Consider the following 16179-nt stretch of genomic DNA (forward strand, 5'->3'; position numbering starts at 1 on the left):
CCTGACTTGTGGTGGTACAGTGTCTTCAACACCCATGGGGGTAATTTGGCAGTATGTTTTTATGGGGGGGGGGGGGCATTCATTCTGTGTTTATTGTGTCATACTGGGGAATAATATTAATATTATGTCCTATTGGGGACATAATTTAAAATTCTGAGCAATTCAATCGTTTTTTTTATGGAGAGGACGTCTGACATTAATTGAAAACTGTATTAACAGATTGCAGAATGGGTACAATACAGTACAGCTCAATACACACAATTGTTAAGGGGATGCAGACCAGAGAAAGACTTTCATCTTGTTTACATCAGGGTCCCCCATTTTCAATTCATCATAACATATATGACATACATGACATACAGATACAGTAGGCCTACTGCTACATCTATACATTTAATTATGACATACCAGATTTGCAAATACAGTACTGTTTATGATACAAAGAGTCCAGAAAAGTATCAAACAATTGTAGATGGGATGCAGACCAGAGAAAGACGTTTATCTTGTTTACATCAGGGTCCCCCATTTGTAATTCATAGTGACAACAGCATCTAAAACAATATATTTATATGTATATTTATATATTGGAAGAGTATATTTATGAGACAGTATATTTGCAGTCCAGAGAAAGACTTTCGTGACAGACCAACAAAGTGAGGTATGTAAAAACTTGGAATCAAATTGTGGTCATAGATCTAACGTTAATATCACGTTAACAATCTAATGGCTAGAAAGCTCACCTGACGTCGATATGGCTTAATACAGTGCGAAATACAATCTTATAGTAAGAAACAAAACACAAGTTGAACATAGTTTTTAACGTTTTATTACAATAGTATTTAGGTCGGACCGTCGGATCTAACGTTAATATCACGTTAACCATCTAAAGCTCATCTGTGACGTCGTTATGGTTAATACAGTGCGAAATACAATCTTATATAGTAACAAAACAATACACAAATTGAACATAGTTTTGAACGTTTTATTACAATAGTATTTACTGTCTCATGTTGTGTATAATCAGCTAGCGTTCCAGTCAGATCCATTCTCCGTTGTTCTTGTTGACAATTTTGGGGTCCCGAAATCCCGTTTCTGTATCCTGATTGGTTTATCAGCTAGAGGTGTCCAAAGATATGCATGAGCAAACATTTAATTTAAATGTAAGATTACGAACACCGATGACCAACAGACGGCTGGCCAACAAACGTATTTTGACTCAACATAATAACTAGATATTACACACAAAGAATTGTGTAGTCTGCCAACATGGATCAATCAAGTTCACTTTAGACTGACTCGGCCTCCCATCTAGGGGGGGATGCTGACGGGAAGCTGAATGTGATTGGACCAAAGCAGAGTAGACAGACACACACAGACAGTGGAGCAGTGGCGATGTCTCGAAGTTCATACTACATAATGAAAAGTATAATTTTCTCAGAGTTCATGAAGAGACAGTTGTGGTTCGGTCCGGATCCGGACCAGAGTCCGGACTTTGAGGATGCCTGATCTACATAACATTTCGAGTAGGGTCGAGCTGCAGACTCGGAGCCTCGGTCCAGATTGGGCACTTCCGCCCAGCCACAAGATTATTACTCCTGTGACAGGGCAATGCGCTGCTTGGCGGAAAGTACGGAAGTATCTCGAATTACGTCTGACGTTTATGATAAATTCAGCAGCATGGGGAGGGCCGGGGGGAGGGGAGGTACAGGTAGTAGAAGACATAGAGGTACAGGTCACATAATTATAGTAGAGTGGAGAAGTAAAAATAGAATAAAAAGGCAGTGTAAACAATATACAATATTATTAACTCTAATAATAACACGCCTCGCGGGCTCATTATAATACGAGAGCCGTGGGTCTGCATTGTCCCCCCGGCCGTATTCAAGCGCTGGAGCGCTTTGCGATGGATCAAAATTAGATAGGAATCAAATGTATTGTCATCATACAGCACCTATAGCTATATAATGGAATAGACTGTATTAATATAGTAGTAATAATAGTAGTTGGCTAGTTGCGCGCTTCTGGCCACCTCCCGCAGTGCGCGCATACACACATACTGTATACAGTACGTGCAAAATTAGTTGTCAAGAGCCAATCGCACAGGTTGCCTCATCTCATCTGGCTCTGCAAATAGATCTAGAGTCTGAATATCATATATAGCCTGCTGATGATCTCTCTCGAGTCAAATCCATTCTGAGAACGGAATGCAGTGCCCGCGACGCGGGTCTTGATTGATTGATTGATTGATTGATTGATTGATTGATTGATTGATTGATTGATTGAAAATTGTATTAACAGATTGCAGAATGGGTACAATACAGTACAGCTCAATACACACAATTGTTAAGGGTATGCAGACCAGAGAAAGACTTTCGTCTTGTTTACATCAGGGTCCCCCATTTTCAATTCATCATAACATATGACATACACGACATACAGATAGACAGTACTGCTACATCTATACATTTATGACATACCAGATTTGCAAATACAGTATTGTTTGTGATACAAAAAGAGTCCAGAAAAGAGAGTATATACATTTGACGTAGAAACTGTACATTGGAGGAGGTTGGGTAGGTGGGGGGGGGGGACTGTACATTGGAGGTGGTTGGGGGGGGGGGGGGGGGCTGGGGGTCGGGTAGGGTGGGTGGGTGGGGGACACTGTACAACTGTACAGTACAAGCAAAACTGTACATTGGAATATTGACAAAACCATACTTGGTCATTTACTGTACATTGGAGGGGGTTGGGTTACAACACAGGAGCAGAGTATAAACAACAGTCGCGGGCACTGCATTCCGTTCTCAGAATGGATTTGACTCGAGAGAGATCATCAGCAGGCTATATATGATATTCAGACTCTAGATCTATTTGCAGAGCCAGATGAGATGAGGCAATCTGTGCGATTGGCTCTTGACAACTAATTTTGCACGTACTGTATACAGTATGTGTGTATGCGCGCACTGCGGGAGGTGGCCAGAAGCGCGCAACTAGCCAACTACTATTATTACTACTATATTAATACAGTCTATTCCATTATATAGCTATAGGTGCTGTATGATGACAATACATTTGATTCCTATCTAATTTTGATCCATCGCAAAGCGCTCCAGCGCTTGAATACGGCCGGGGGATCCGCTCTATACAATGCAGACCCACGGCTCTCGTATTATAATGAGCCCGCGAGGCGTGTTATTATTAGAGTTAATAATATTGTATATTGTTTATACTGCCTTTTTATTCTATTTTTACTTCTCCACTGTACTATAATTATGTGACCTGTACCTCTATGTCTTCTACTACCTGTACCTCCCCTCCCCCCGGCCCTCCCCATGCTGCTGAATTGATCATAAACGTCAGACGTAATTCGAGATACTTCCGTACTTTCCGCCAATCAGCGCATTGCCCTGTCACAGGAGTAATAATCTTGTGGCTGGGCGGAAGTGCCCAATCTGGACCGAGGCTCCGAGTCTGCAGCTGGACCCTATTGAACATTTCCACTAGTGGCACTGCTGCATCCAACTTTATCAGTAGGTGGAGTCATTTATGTCAATATAAAGTCTGTAAATGATATATAGATAATCCAAAAAAGAGAGCTTAATGTAAAGTGCTTATCCCCAACCTGTCCTGTTGCCAGCTCAGCTGTAACACATTGATCTAGCATTGTATTGATTAGACTTGTTGGGAAGTGGTGATCATATTTTACCTTAGTTGGTGGCACTAGTGGGGGAGAAGTCGCATGGCTCCGCAACTATTTAATCCGACATACGTCTGGTCTATTTTTACTCAATACGTCAAGTAACAGAATTCCGACAATATATAACTAGTCGACTGTCTGGTCTGAGGTGGTCTAGTGAGTGAGTCCCAGCTACAATTAAGTCGCCCCAAATCCTTTACAATTTACACCTCACATTCACCCATCCACTCACACACCGACGGCGGAGGCAACGATGCAAGGTGTCAATGTCAACCTGCTCACATGGGTGCGCCGCGTGCGCGTCTTGCTCAAGGACAGTTCGACACTCTGCCGGGAGGAGCCGGAATCTAACCAGGAACATACGGATTACTAGACGGTGGGAAAAGTCATCGACACAAGACCTCTGCACAAGCTAATCTTTGAGCCCAATAAACCCCATCAGTGATCATGTAACAGTCAGCACGAGACTTGGGAGTATACTGTACTCATTTGGATTCCGCTTCAGCACCGTCCGCTAGCTCTTCCCCTCTCACCTAAATAGGTATTGTATTGTTACATTGCATCGCTCTTACAGTAAACTGTCACTGTCTAAACAACAGGTGTTAATGTCTTCAACAATGGTAGTTGATTTAAAAATAGATATTTGGTTCCACAATAGATCTATGACTGACTTTGCTTTGAAGTCATTGTGCTTTTGTTTTGTGTTTATTAGTCTTTGTGTATTATGCACTAGTTTTTACACTATTGCGTGTGAGATGGGAAATTAAACGTTAACGTTAGGCTATAGGGCTAAATGTAAAATAAAGTACTAGACTATGTTATACAACTCTTAAGCTTTGTGCCATAATGATAAAACACGTGCCTATTTTCTTTTTCTATACCTTCTATTTTATTTGACAGTAGCTGTGTTTGCATACCCTCGTGCCCTGTATGCTATATAGCAGACAGGATGAAGGGAGTTTATCAAACAGAGGAGAAGGACACCATCCAAGGGATCTCTTTTGTGAGTATGGTTCAACCAGCAGGGTCTTTGGTGTTTTTTCAGCCCCCTACCTCTCTTCCTCTCCTATTGTTTCTTATGCTTCCTATGTTTTTGTTCTTTCTGTCCTTGATCCACTGTTTCCCCCTCATGAAAAAAAATAAAAAATAAATGTAACGAACACCGCTAGCTCTGTGTTGAGAGGCTCTCCTTTTCTTCTTACTGTGTTGTGTATCTTGTACTGTATGTAATTGTTTCTTTCATGTTTGTGTATTTGTATTCGCTCTGGTGGCAAACCATGTTTCCCCTCGGGGATTAAGAAATAAACCATACCATACCATACCAAACTACACTTGAATACTGACTTTTCACTGTACTCACTCACCTCCTCTGTCCGCCTGTCTGTATCTTCCTGTCTCCGTTTCTCTCTTTTCACATGCAGCGCAAGAGAAAGGAGAATATCAGATGGCGGTCTTCGTCCAATGCCACCATAGGCTCCAGTCCAGAAGGTCTTCCTTCCTTAGACTTCAGGGAGGAGGACCCCCCGCCCGGACACAGCAGATACCACCACAGCCTGCAGACCCTGAAACCCTTCCGCTTCTCCTCAGGGTCAGTCCAACAAATACAACACACAGAGATGGACGATGTTCCACTGTCAAACATCTCTGCCCAAACAGAAAGTAAAATAACCGGTGCTACCTTTAAGCATATTATTTTCCTTGAACATATTGAATAAATCATGTCATATTATTGTTCTCCCACCATATTTCTTCTTAGTCTCTTTTATGAATGAGTACAGATTTCTTAAATAGTGAAGTTAAATAATAATAATTTCACTGCATCTGTGCAGTCTTGTTTATTCACTGTGTCCATATTTACGACGATGGACGCAGCCATAAAGGTATGACATAGCACTAGTCTGTTTACTTCTCTGATAACTACATCACTGCAAAAGTCAAACATTTTCAGACAAGCTTAATTTTCTGGTTATTAGTGATACTCTGTATGTATACACCCAATTCAAAATTATAGACGCATTTTCTCGATTTGGTACAAATTGTTGCCCTCTTGGGCAGAGGTGTTTCGGAGGCTGTGATGTACAGGCGTAGAGACAGAGACAGACTCTGTGTAGGAGATCAGTGCAAATACAACTCATATTCACATGTCAGACAAAGGGGATGCAATGTGAAGTCCGTGGTAGCCTTCAAATACAGTATGACGCTACATTTTAAATTCTGCTAAAGCAGACATTTCCCTAAAATATCCAATTCCCCCCCCCATCTCAGGATCTATGGGTAACAGTACTGTATATTTGCATATCATATATGTCACAAATGTAACAGTACTATATACCTGTATGTCATGTATGTCCTTATGCCATAAATGTCATGATGTCATGTATGTCATAAATGTCACTATGAATTGAAAATGGGGGACCCTGATGTAAACAAGACAAACGACTTTCTCTGGTCTGCATCCCCTTAACAATTGTGTGTATTGAGCCGTACTGTATTGTACCCATTCTGCAATCTGTTAAATAAAGTTTTCATTCATTCATTCATTCATTCACTCGTTATTTGAGTTTTTGAGTTGAAGGAAAATGCAACCATATGACATCATCAAATTGCAATGCCCATTTTGTGGACATGGTTGGTCAGGTCTATTTTCATTAATATTATTTTAGAATTTAAACATTTACAACTGTAGACGTTTAATATATTATGGGAACATTTTACCATCTCTGGTACAATTCAAGTCTGTCATAGCATTGCATGTTCTTAGAATTTTTGGGTAAACTTTACCTTACTCTACTCTACTTTTGATAATTAACCATAACATCAGTTTCAGTTGAATCCCCTTGTTCAACCTGCCTGGTTGAAACTATAGGTATAATGTAGTTGCACAAAACTAGCAGGGCCCTGGACTGAAAAAGCAAACTCACCCTGCATTGACAAAACATGCTTGCACTGTACCAATATGGATAGGTGGTGTGCGATGGAAATGCTTGACAAGGCACATCACCAACACAGAAATATGTTCACTGGCAAAGCATTTCACCTTGTAGAATAAACCTTGCTCCGGTCATAGTAATGGAAATCTCCAGGGTCGGGGCGACAGTGGCTCAGGAGGTAGAGCGGTCATCTGGTAATCGGAAGGTTCCCGGTTTGATTCCCACTCCTCCCGGGCAGTGCGTCGAAGTGTACTTGAGCAAGACACTTAAAACCCTAATTGCTCCGGATGAGCAGGTTGGCACCTTGCATGGTTTCCTCCACTGTCAGTGTGTGAATGTGTGAGTGAATGGGTGAATGTGAGGAACAAAATTGTAAAGCGCTTTGGATAAAAGATCTATATAAATGCACCATTTACCATGTAGTTGAGCTGCGTCGTGGTCTGTTTGGCACAGTGGCTTGGTGTAGTTGAGCTGCGTCGTGGTGAGTTTGGCACAGTGGCTAGGTGTAGTTCAGCTGCGTCGTGGTCTGTTTGGCACAGTGGCTAGGTGTAGTTGAGCTGCTCAGCTGCATCGTGGTGAGTTTGGCACAGTGGCTTGGTGTAGTTGAGCTGCGTTGTGGTGAGTTTGCCACAGTGGCTAGTCTGATGTGTCCTTTGACACATACCCCTGCACACTGGGGGGGCCGGGGCCGCCTGCCCTGGCCAATATGCTTGCCACAGGCGATATGTACCAGCGCCTCCTCGCTGAGTTTCCTGCAGCGTTTCCGTTAGAACATATTCGTGCCGGTCTGAGTGTCCTGCAAGATTTCTATCACCGGACATATTCGAGATATTCCGGTCAGAGTTTTAAACAGCAGTCTATTATAATCACATTTTTATGAGCTAACGAATTCCGTTATAATTGGACATGTGTATTAATTACATCAAGCGAAGAATGAGAAATTGATTTGCAGAATCAAATTACTATCTCTCGCCTCTCAAGTTAGTGCGATACGCTACCAGCATCAAGCTCCCGCTGCAGCAGCTCTGTCACACGCACCCCCAAATGAATCTCGAGTCGACATCGCTTCACCTCGTTGTATCAGACACGTCACACATATCATAATGTTCAACTTCACGTATACAGTCATTAATATATTCCAAATAAAATAAGTCCCTCGATACTCCGTGCTGCTGCTGACTTGAAATAAAATAGACCGATACGCAGTCGGTCCGACACTAAACAGCAGTCTGTTATAATCACATTTTTATGAGCTAACGAATTCCGTTATATTGGACATTTGTATTAATTATATCAAGCGAAGAACTGAGAAAGCAGAGACGGCAACATTATCGTGGGTTTGCGTGACGACTCTCTCCACCTCGCAACGACTTATTTGCAAAGAGTATGGCGCTGCAGAGAAGCTGTTCAGCTGTTATTGGCTCTTTTCTGGGAACCGCACAACAGCGCCCCCCACCCAACATTGGCTGAAAATGGCTGAATTGGAGTACTGCTGGAATATTGCATTGTACTGCTGGTACTGCGGCTCTACAGCTTCAGAAAAGTCCGCACACCCAGCACTAAGCTCTCGCCGACAACGTCGTTGTCATTATTAGAAGCAACGAGGAAACAAATGTAATGATCGTTTCGTTCATCGCATAGGCTATTTAATTTTAGCCTATTTTAATACAATTCAAATAATCAAATTGTGCTTAGACTCAGGGAATTATTTTCACCGGACATTAAGACCGGAGAGATAAAATATGTCGGACTTAAACAGATTTTGCCGGTAAAATACCGGTAATTACCGGCTAACGGAAACGCTGGTTTCCTGCTCTGACTGTCCCCACTTTCTCTGCCTCTGTCGCCAAGCATGGGGTGGAACATTACATCCCAACGGTGGGGCCGCCAGTTTATGCACGGGCGTGCCGCCTGGATGCTGCTAAACTGGCAATAGCCAGGGAGGAGTTTGCCACAATGGAACGGCTCTGCATTGTGCGCCGGTCCAACAGTCCTTGGGCCTCCCCACTACACATGGTCCTCAAGGCGGACGGGAAGTGGCGTCCGTGTGGTGATTTCCGTCGCCTAAATAACATCACCACTCATGACCGGTACCCAGTGCCACATATCCAGGATTTCTCTGTCCACCTGGCGGGCGCCACCATTTTTTCTAAAATAGATTTGGTGCGTGGCTACCACCAGGTGCCGGTCCATCCGCTCGACATGCCCAAGACTGCCATTATCACCCCGTTTGGACTGTTTGAATTCCTGCGCATGCCATTCGGCCTTAAAGGGGCAGCGCAAACATTCCAGCGGCTGATGGACTCTGCTGCGAGGCCTGTCATTTTTGTTTATTTATCTGGATGACATCCTGGTAGCCAGTGCATCGGTGGAGGAGCATCGGGGACATCTCTGTCAACTGTTCGAGCGGCTCAACGAGCATGGGCTGATCGTGAACCCGGCCAAATGTCAGTTTGGCCTGCCGGCCATGGATTTCCTGGGCCACCATGTCTCTTCCCAGGGGGCTGTTCCTCTACCCGCCAAGGTGGAGGCAATTGCTGCTTTCCCCCGCCCCCTCACCATCAAACTTCTCCAGGAGTTCCTGGGGATGGTTAATTTTTACAATAGGTTTATAGCCCATGCGGCTCACCTGATGAGACCTCTGTACGAGGCGTTGAAGGGGAAGAGAGCCAACGATGACGTGGGCTGGTCCCCGGAGCGGGTCCAGGCATTTGAGGGCTCTAAGGCTGCCCTTGCCAACGCCGCCATGCTGGCACACCCATCTCCTGCTGCTCCTATAGCCCTCACCACCGATGCCTCCGATTATGCAGTAGGGGCGGTGTGCGAGCAGTGGGTGGCTGGCGCCTGGCAGCCTCTGGCCTTCTTCAGTAGGAAGCTGCGCGACAACGAGAGGAAGTATAGTACATTCGACAGGGAGCTCCTGGCCCTCTTCCGCGCCATACGTCACTTCAGGTTCTTGCTGGAGAGCCGCGAGTTCACAGTTTTTGTCGACCACAAGCCCCTAACGTTTGCCATGGCCAAGACCACGGAGCCATGGTCGGGGTGGCAGCAACGCCAACTTTCCGCCATATCGGAGTTCACTACCGACATCCAGCATGTAGCCGGTAAAGACAACCAGGTGGCACTAGAGGGAGGTGTCTCACTTCAGAATGGACACTGATTGAGTGACAAGAGGGAGTTGACTTAAGGGTGTGGCTGTACCTTGGTTCTGTTGGATTTGTTTGGAAGTAAAGTTCAGAGACTCGATACTCCGTCTGCTCGTCTCATTGATTCACTTCCACAATCTCCTCTTACGGAGCCACCCTGTGGAATGGGCTAGCTAGAGGATGAATAAAATATTGTGAAAACATAAATCAATTCAAATCTAGACTAAAAAAAATCCATTTTTGATAGGTACAGAAGGGAAGAAGAGCTTTAATTGCATATTAATAAAAAAGAAATACGTATGATACTGTATTGTACGTTATATCATATTACATTATATAATCATATTATAATTAATTTGTATATTATATTGAACTATATTTGCAGTATATGCTATTATATTATGGTACTATTGTATATATCATGTACTAAAAGGATAAGGATAACTTTTATTGATCCCTCACGGGGAAATTCAAGTGACATACACATACAGCTCATCGTCTCATTAAACAATCATCATATCACAATCGTTACATTTTTACAGTAACAACGGCACAACATAAATTCAAACAGGCATGTACATTTGTTGACACATGTCGACTACAGTATGTCTGAGACACCGTATGCGATTGTTGGCTGCAGCAACACCGGGGTGTCGTTGCGCTAGGCGGGAGGGAGGAGAGATTGTCCAGAAACCACCGTTGCAGCACCAGAAGGGGCGGGGATTATGACTCTGACTACAATGCCGTCAGCTGGGGGATAGGACTTTGGTGATGAGACAGTCTTCTTTGGCTCCCCCCCTCTAGCACGCGTACTAATCAGCTGCCGTCACCAACACGTGGGATAGGCGCCGGGCGTACACGTGGGAGGGGGGATTGGGTATGGGGTGGGGGGGCCGCTTGCCACTCTTATCTCCCAGAGGGCCTTCGACTCCAGCAGCTCCCTGGTTCGACCTTGGTCCAGGAATTTGTTTTGGCTGACTGACTGGCACATTTCTCCCAGCCATGTCACTTTAAATTTGATTTGAGTAGAGTGAAATATAACTCTATTGATTTGAGTGGAGTGAGTTTTAACAACTCCGTCCAAATGACTGAATGCATTAGTCCAAGTGTTCAAGTGTTCAAGTGTCTTAATCAGTTCATTTTGGTAGGTCCTGTGCGCGGTAAACAGATCCAAAATCTTCTTATTGCAGTCCAAAAGCTTCGATAATCCAAAAATGACCACGTCTTCAAGTTGGTAGCCCGATTATGATGTCCCAAGAGCCTTATTCTGCTTCTTGACGAAAATATGCAATCCACTGATTAGATCCATTTCGAGTTGATAACTGAACTGAACTGAACTGAACTGAACTGAACTGAACCCTCTACTCCTCCCCTGTACATAGGATGGGCGTGTGTTTATGTGTATGATTCTTAACTGTGTTTTTATTTTATTATTAATATATAATCTTTTATTTTATAAATTCTTTTATTCCTGTTAGGGCCTCTTGGACCAGATCGACATTGTAAATAAGAAACCTGTTCTTAATGTTTTATCTGGCTAAATAAAGGTAATAATAATAATGTAACTGCAGGAGTGTCATAGTGTAATTCTAGTTAGCTGCAGTGTGATGTCATAATAGAACCGGTTAGAACAGGCTAGAATGCCCTGGTTCATTGTGATGTCATAATAGATCGCCCTGTGTGTACGGTCCTGCTGCCTTGTGATGTCATAATAGATCGCCACTAGTGTATAAATATTGAGACCCTATAAGGTTAGTCCCTTCACTTCTTCACCATCTTCAGACAAGCCACATCGACACCAAGCTCCATAACAGTCCTCTCATATTGCATGCAGTCAATAAGGTACGTTTGGGGCCGTACTGCGCTTGTAGTTAAGTTCAGTGGGTTAACAACCACCCTTGTAACGACCGATAAATTGTATGTATGTTGTTATGGTTTGATCCGTGATTGATTGTATTTCATGTATGTTTTCATAGTTTTACGGTTCGGAATAAAGATGTTCTCTTAGAACGGAAATAAAGCCAATCAGTAAACATCAAAGACGAGTTGCTTCATCATTGCAAGAGAGACAGTTACAGTAAAACTTATATGCACCACGATGACCGTGCAATTCTAGACCATCGAACATCCACAACCTTCCGGAACATTCTAGAACATCGAACATCCACAACCTTCCGGAACATTCTAGAACATCGAACATCCTGGCATTACATCAAGATGTCTGATAGTGGCAGCCATTCCAAGACGATGGTGGAGGAGGAGCCAACACCCGCGGCAGAGGGCCAAGACAGGCCCAGAGAGCGCAGGTTGACGGCCGCGGCTCAAGAACTGAAGGATGAGCAAAGGACAAAGGCTGCACGGCGGTTCGATAAGTGCAAGAAAGGATGGCAGGCGGCGATGCAGGAAGCTGAGAACGCGCCGATTACCCCGGGCGCATTCAACGTAATTACACAAGTCACTACAATAGGCAGGGCCGCTAAGAAGCTGGGTGCGGCCTATGATGCTTGGAAGAGCATTGAAGTGCCTGAACGTAGCGCACGGCGCACCATCGACCGCTGCACCCTAGACACAGATAAACTCGCAAGGAGACTGTTCCATGCAACATGGCCTAGTGATTACGGGCTGGAAGAAGCAGACGGGATCGAGAGCGGGTCGGTAACCACAGTCAGGACAGGCACCAGCTCTCGCCACAGTAACTCCTCCGCAGCAAGCAGAAGAATCTCCGCCGCTGACGTGGCGGCTAGACAAGCCATCGTAGACGGCTTGCTGGCGCAAGAGGAGCACCTTGAAGCAATCCGGAAACTGGTAGCCGAAGAGGCACAGTTAAAGGCACAAGTGGAGGCTGAAACCGCGGAAAGAAAGGTTCAGCAGGATGCTGAAGCCGCGGACAGACAAAGGGTGCTAGAAGCTGCACAGAGAAAGGTTCAGCAGGATGCTGAAACCGCAGAAGAAGAAGGAGAAGTAAAGCGATTGGAAACTAGGAAGACGCTAAGGGCTGCCACGGCACGACCGCAAGTATACGATCAGCCCAAAGGTGCAGCTCAAGCAGCCAGCCAAAGTGGCTACCCAGCTGGAGAAATAAAGGTGTCGCAAGAGCGAGGCGTCGCTGTGAAAGAGGAAGTCACGGCTCAGGCAAGCGTAGGGCAGCACCATTTTTCACGGCCAGCTGCAGCACCACCACGGCAACCCCAACTGCAAGCTGCACCACAAGCAAGGCAAGAAGACAGATGTATCGCACTCCGCGATACACAAAGTGACCCAACCTTGATCCGCGAAATGACAGCAAAGGCTCTCAGCCTAGAGGTCCATGTAGACCAGAGACTAGAGGTCCATGTAGACCAGAGACTAGAGGTCCATGTAGACCAGAGACTAGAGGTCCATGTAGACCAGAGACTAGAGGTCCATGTAGACCAGAGGTTCTCCAGGAGACAGACCACAGGTTCTTCAGGAGACAGACCAGAGGTTCTTCAGGAGACAGACCAGAGGGTCTCCAGGAGACAGACCACAGGTTCTTCAGGAGACAGACCAGAGGTTCTCCAGGAGACAGACCAGAGGTTCTCCAGGAGACAGACCAGAGGTTCTTCAGGAGACAGACCAGAGGTGTTACCTACAGATGACATAAAGATGCTGGAGCCTGACGTTGCTGAAAGAGCGTCAGAGGCCACCCCCATCCCCCAAGAGAATCTAAGGTTCCAGTCGAAAATGGAACGCATCAAGCAAAGCACAGAGTCTACACAATGGAGGTATGTGGCGGCGGAAGAGAATCCAGCAGACCATGCCTCAAGAGGTCTCACAGCAGAACCACCGTTAGCCTCTAACTGGGTCACCGGCCCAGACTTGCTTTGGCAGAAAGGGTTACAGGTTTCAGGTTTCAGGTTTTTATTTAGACTCCACAACATATACAGATCATTAATCCAGCATACATTGCTGTCAAGGATAGTAACGTAAAAGCCTCTTGACTTATTTCCATCGTTGTCCTTGGGTGTCAAGGATGCTAGAAACACACAACTCATTACAGAATTAATCACAATTATTATCTTTGCATAATAATAATGGCACAACCCTAAATTAATACAAACAAAGCACATTTGTTGATACAATGTTCATTTACCAAGTGGAGAAGGCAAGGTGGGAGAGATCGCAAGCGATGACCCTGAACTTAGGAAGGCCCAGGTGCTCACCACACGGGTGAAAGAAGTCTGGCCACAGCAAAGAATGGCAGACCTCCCGGAGGAACGAATGGAAACTGCTCCGCCATGCACCTACTACGGGATGGACCGCTTTGGACCACGTGGAGAAGTCAAGGTGGGAGGGAGCGGTGTGTCGCTGGCTGCCGTAACGAATGCTCTAGCTGTCGGTGGCTATGACGGGGACAAGAACCCTGGTCCAGGAACCCTGTTCCAGGTCAAGGGTACCGGAGCCTCCGGCTCTCTCAAGATCAACCAGGCTGAGGGTAAAGCCAACAAGCCCGTCAAGAAGCCAGCAGCCAAGAAACCTGTGGAAGCCAAAGGACCCACGAAGGCGGCAACGAAGAAGCCTGCTGCTTTCTGGGAAAGACAAAGCACCATCATAAGGAGCTTGACAGGGCTTGTCTTGACCATCTTCCCATATGAAGTCATAGCGGTTGTAAACAGCAGACCCCTGACCACGGATTGGCTCAATGATTCATCTAGTCCAGAGCCCCGGACACCAAGCCACATCCTGACCACGAAGGCCACAATCCTCGCTCCAGCTCCTGGACAGTTCGTCAAGGAAGATCTGTACATCGGCAAAGGATGGCGTCGAGTTCAAATCTTATCCACCCACTACTGGACAAGATGGAAGAAGAAGTACCTCCTGCACCTCCAACCGAGACAGAAGTGGACCAAGGATCGTAGGAACGCAAGGGTCGACGACATTGTACTCCTACAGCATGAGTCCACACCACGTAACCAGTGGAGGATGGCGAAGGTTATCGAGGTGTACCCAGGGAGAGACGGGAGAGTGCGACGCCTTAAGTTGTTTATCAGCGACCCCAATCTTGATAAGAAAGGCAAGCGCATCTCCACACCAGTCGTCCTGGAGAGGCCCATCCATAAGACGGTGACGTTGGTGGAAGCAGAATGAAGCCTCTTGCGCCCTCTAGCTTTGTCTATATCTCTATCATTCTATCTTTTTCTCGCCCTCAGGCTGAGGTGATTCGTCCGGTGGCGGCCAAGGACCATAGTTATTGTAGTTATTTGTAGTTATGGCGTTACGTTTAGGCATTATGTGGGCAGTTATCGGAAGAATCATATACAATGCTTATATATGCTTGGTGGGAGTGTAACTGCAGGAGTGTCATAGTGTAATTCTAGTTAGCTGCAGTGTGATGTCATAATAGAACCGGTTAGAACAGGCTAGAATGCCCTGGTTCATTGTGATGTCATAATAGATCGCCCTGTGTGTACGGTCCTGCTGCCTTGTGATGTCATAATAGATCGCCACTAGTGTATAAATATTGAGACCCTATAAGGTTAGTCCCTTCACTTCTTCACCATCTTCAGACAAGCCACATCGACACCAAGCTCCATAACAGTCCTCTCATATTGCATGCAGTCAATAAGGTACGTTTGGGGCCGTACTGCGCTTGTAGTTAAGTTCAGTGGGTTAACAACCACCCTTGTAACGACCGATAAATTGTATGTATGTTGTTATGGTTTGATCCGTGATTGATTGTATTTCATGTATGTTTTCACAGTTTTACGGTTCGGAATAAAGATGTTCTCTTAGAACGGAAATAAAGCCAATCAGTAAACATCAAAGACGAGTTGCTTCATCATTGCAAGAGAGACAGTTACAAATAATAATAATAATAATAATAATAATAATAATAATAATAATAATAATAATAATAATAATAATAATAATTATGCATTAAGATTTTAGGCTGAAAATCTCTCCCTATTTGCTTGCACCACTCAATTTGAGAAGCACTGGTTTAGCTGATGTGTGTTTGAGAGAAAGAGAGAATTTCCTGAGAGCAGTTATACATTTAAGTCAGAGAGTGAATTTGCGCATCAGAGAGGTATGTTTCAGTTTATGTCCAAGGTCCACTTTACATCCTCTTGTAAATGTACTGTACATGCGAGCAGGGGCGTAGCTGGGGGGGGGTAGTTTAGGATGATTCCAAGGGCCCAGCACTGGGGGGGGGGCCCCAAAAAAAATCACTCATGTGTATTATTGATGCTCTCATTGATACTATGTTTGTTTCTGAAGTGTGTGTGTGTGTGTGTGTGTGTGTGTGTGTGTGTGTGTGTGTGTGTGTGTGTGTGTGTGTGTGTGTGTGTGTGTGTGTGTGTGTGTGTGTGTGTGTGTGTGTGTGTGTGTGAGATATATAGAGAGAGAGGGGGGGCTTTGGTAGACTATTGCATTGGTCCATTCATTG

General features: G+C 45.0%; 1 protein-coding gene across 1 annotated transcript in view; it reads left to right on the top strand.

Annotated features, from left to right (window-relative positions):
* The window catches only part of LOC311246826 (ATP-binding cassette sub-family C member 12-like), a gene marked incomplete at both ends in the record, with an annotated part of 156847 nt that overhangs the window by 753 nt on the left and 139915 nt on the right, over positions 1-16179 (top strand). Inside the window, one exon of the mRNA XM_084337072.1 lies at positions 5119-5285. Coding sequence (XP_084193198.1) covers positions 5119-5285 — 167 coding nt within the window. The remainder of the gene's footprint in view (positions 1-5118; positions 5286-16179) is intronic.

The sequence above is a fragment of the Notolepis coatsorum genome (genome assembly GCF_963971535.1).
Source record: "Notolepis coatsorum genome assembly, chromosome: 20".
In the NCBI taxonomy this organism is placed as follows: domain Eukaryota; kingdom Metazoa; phylum Chordata; class Actinopteri; order Aulopiformes; family Paralepididae; genus Notolepis; species Notolepis coatsorum.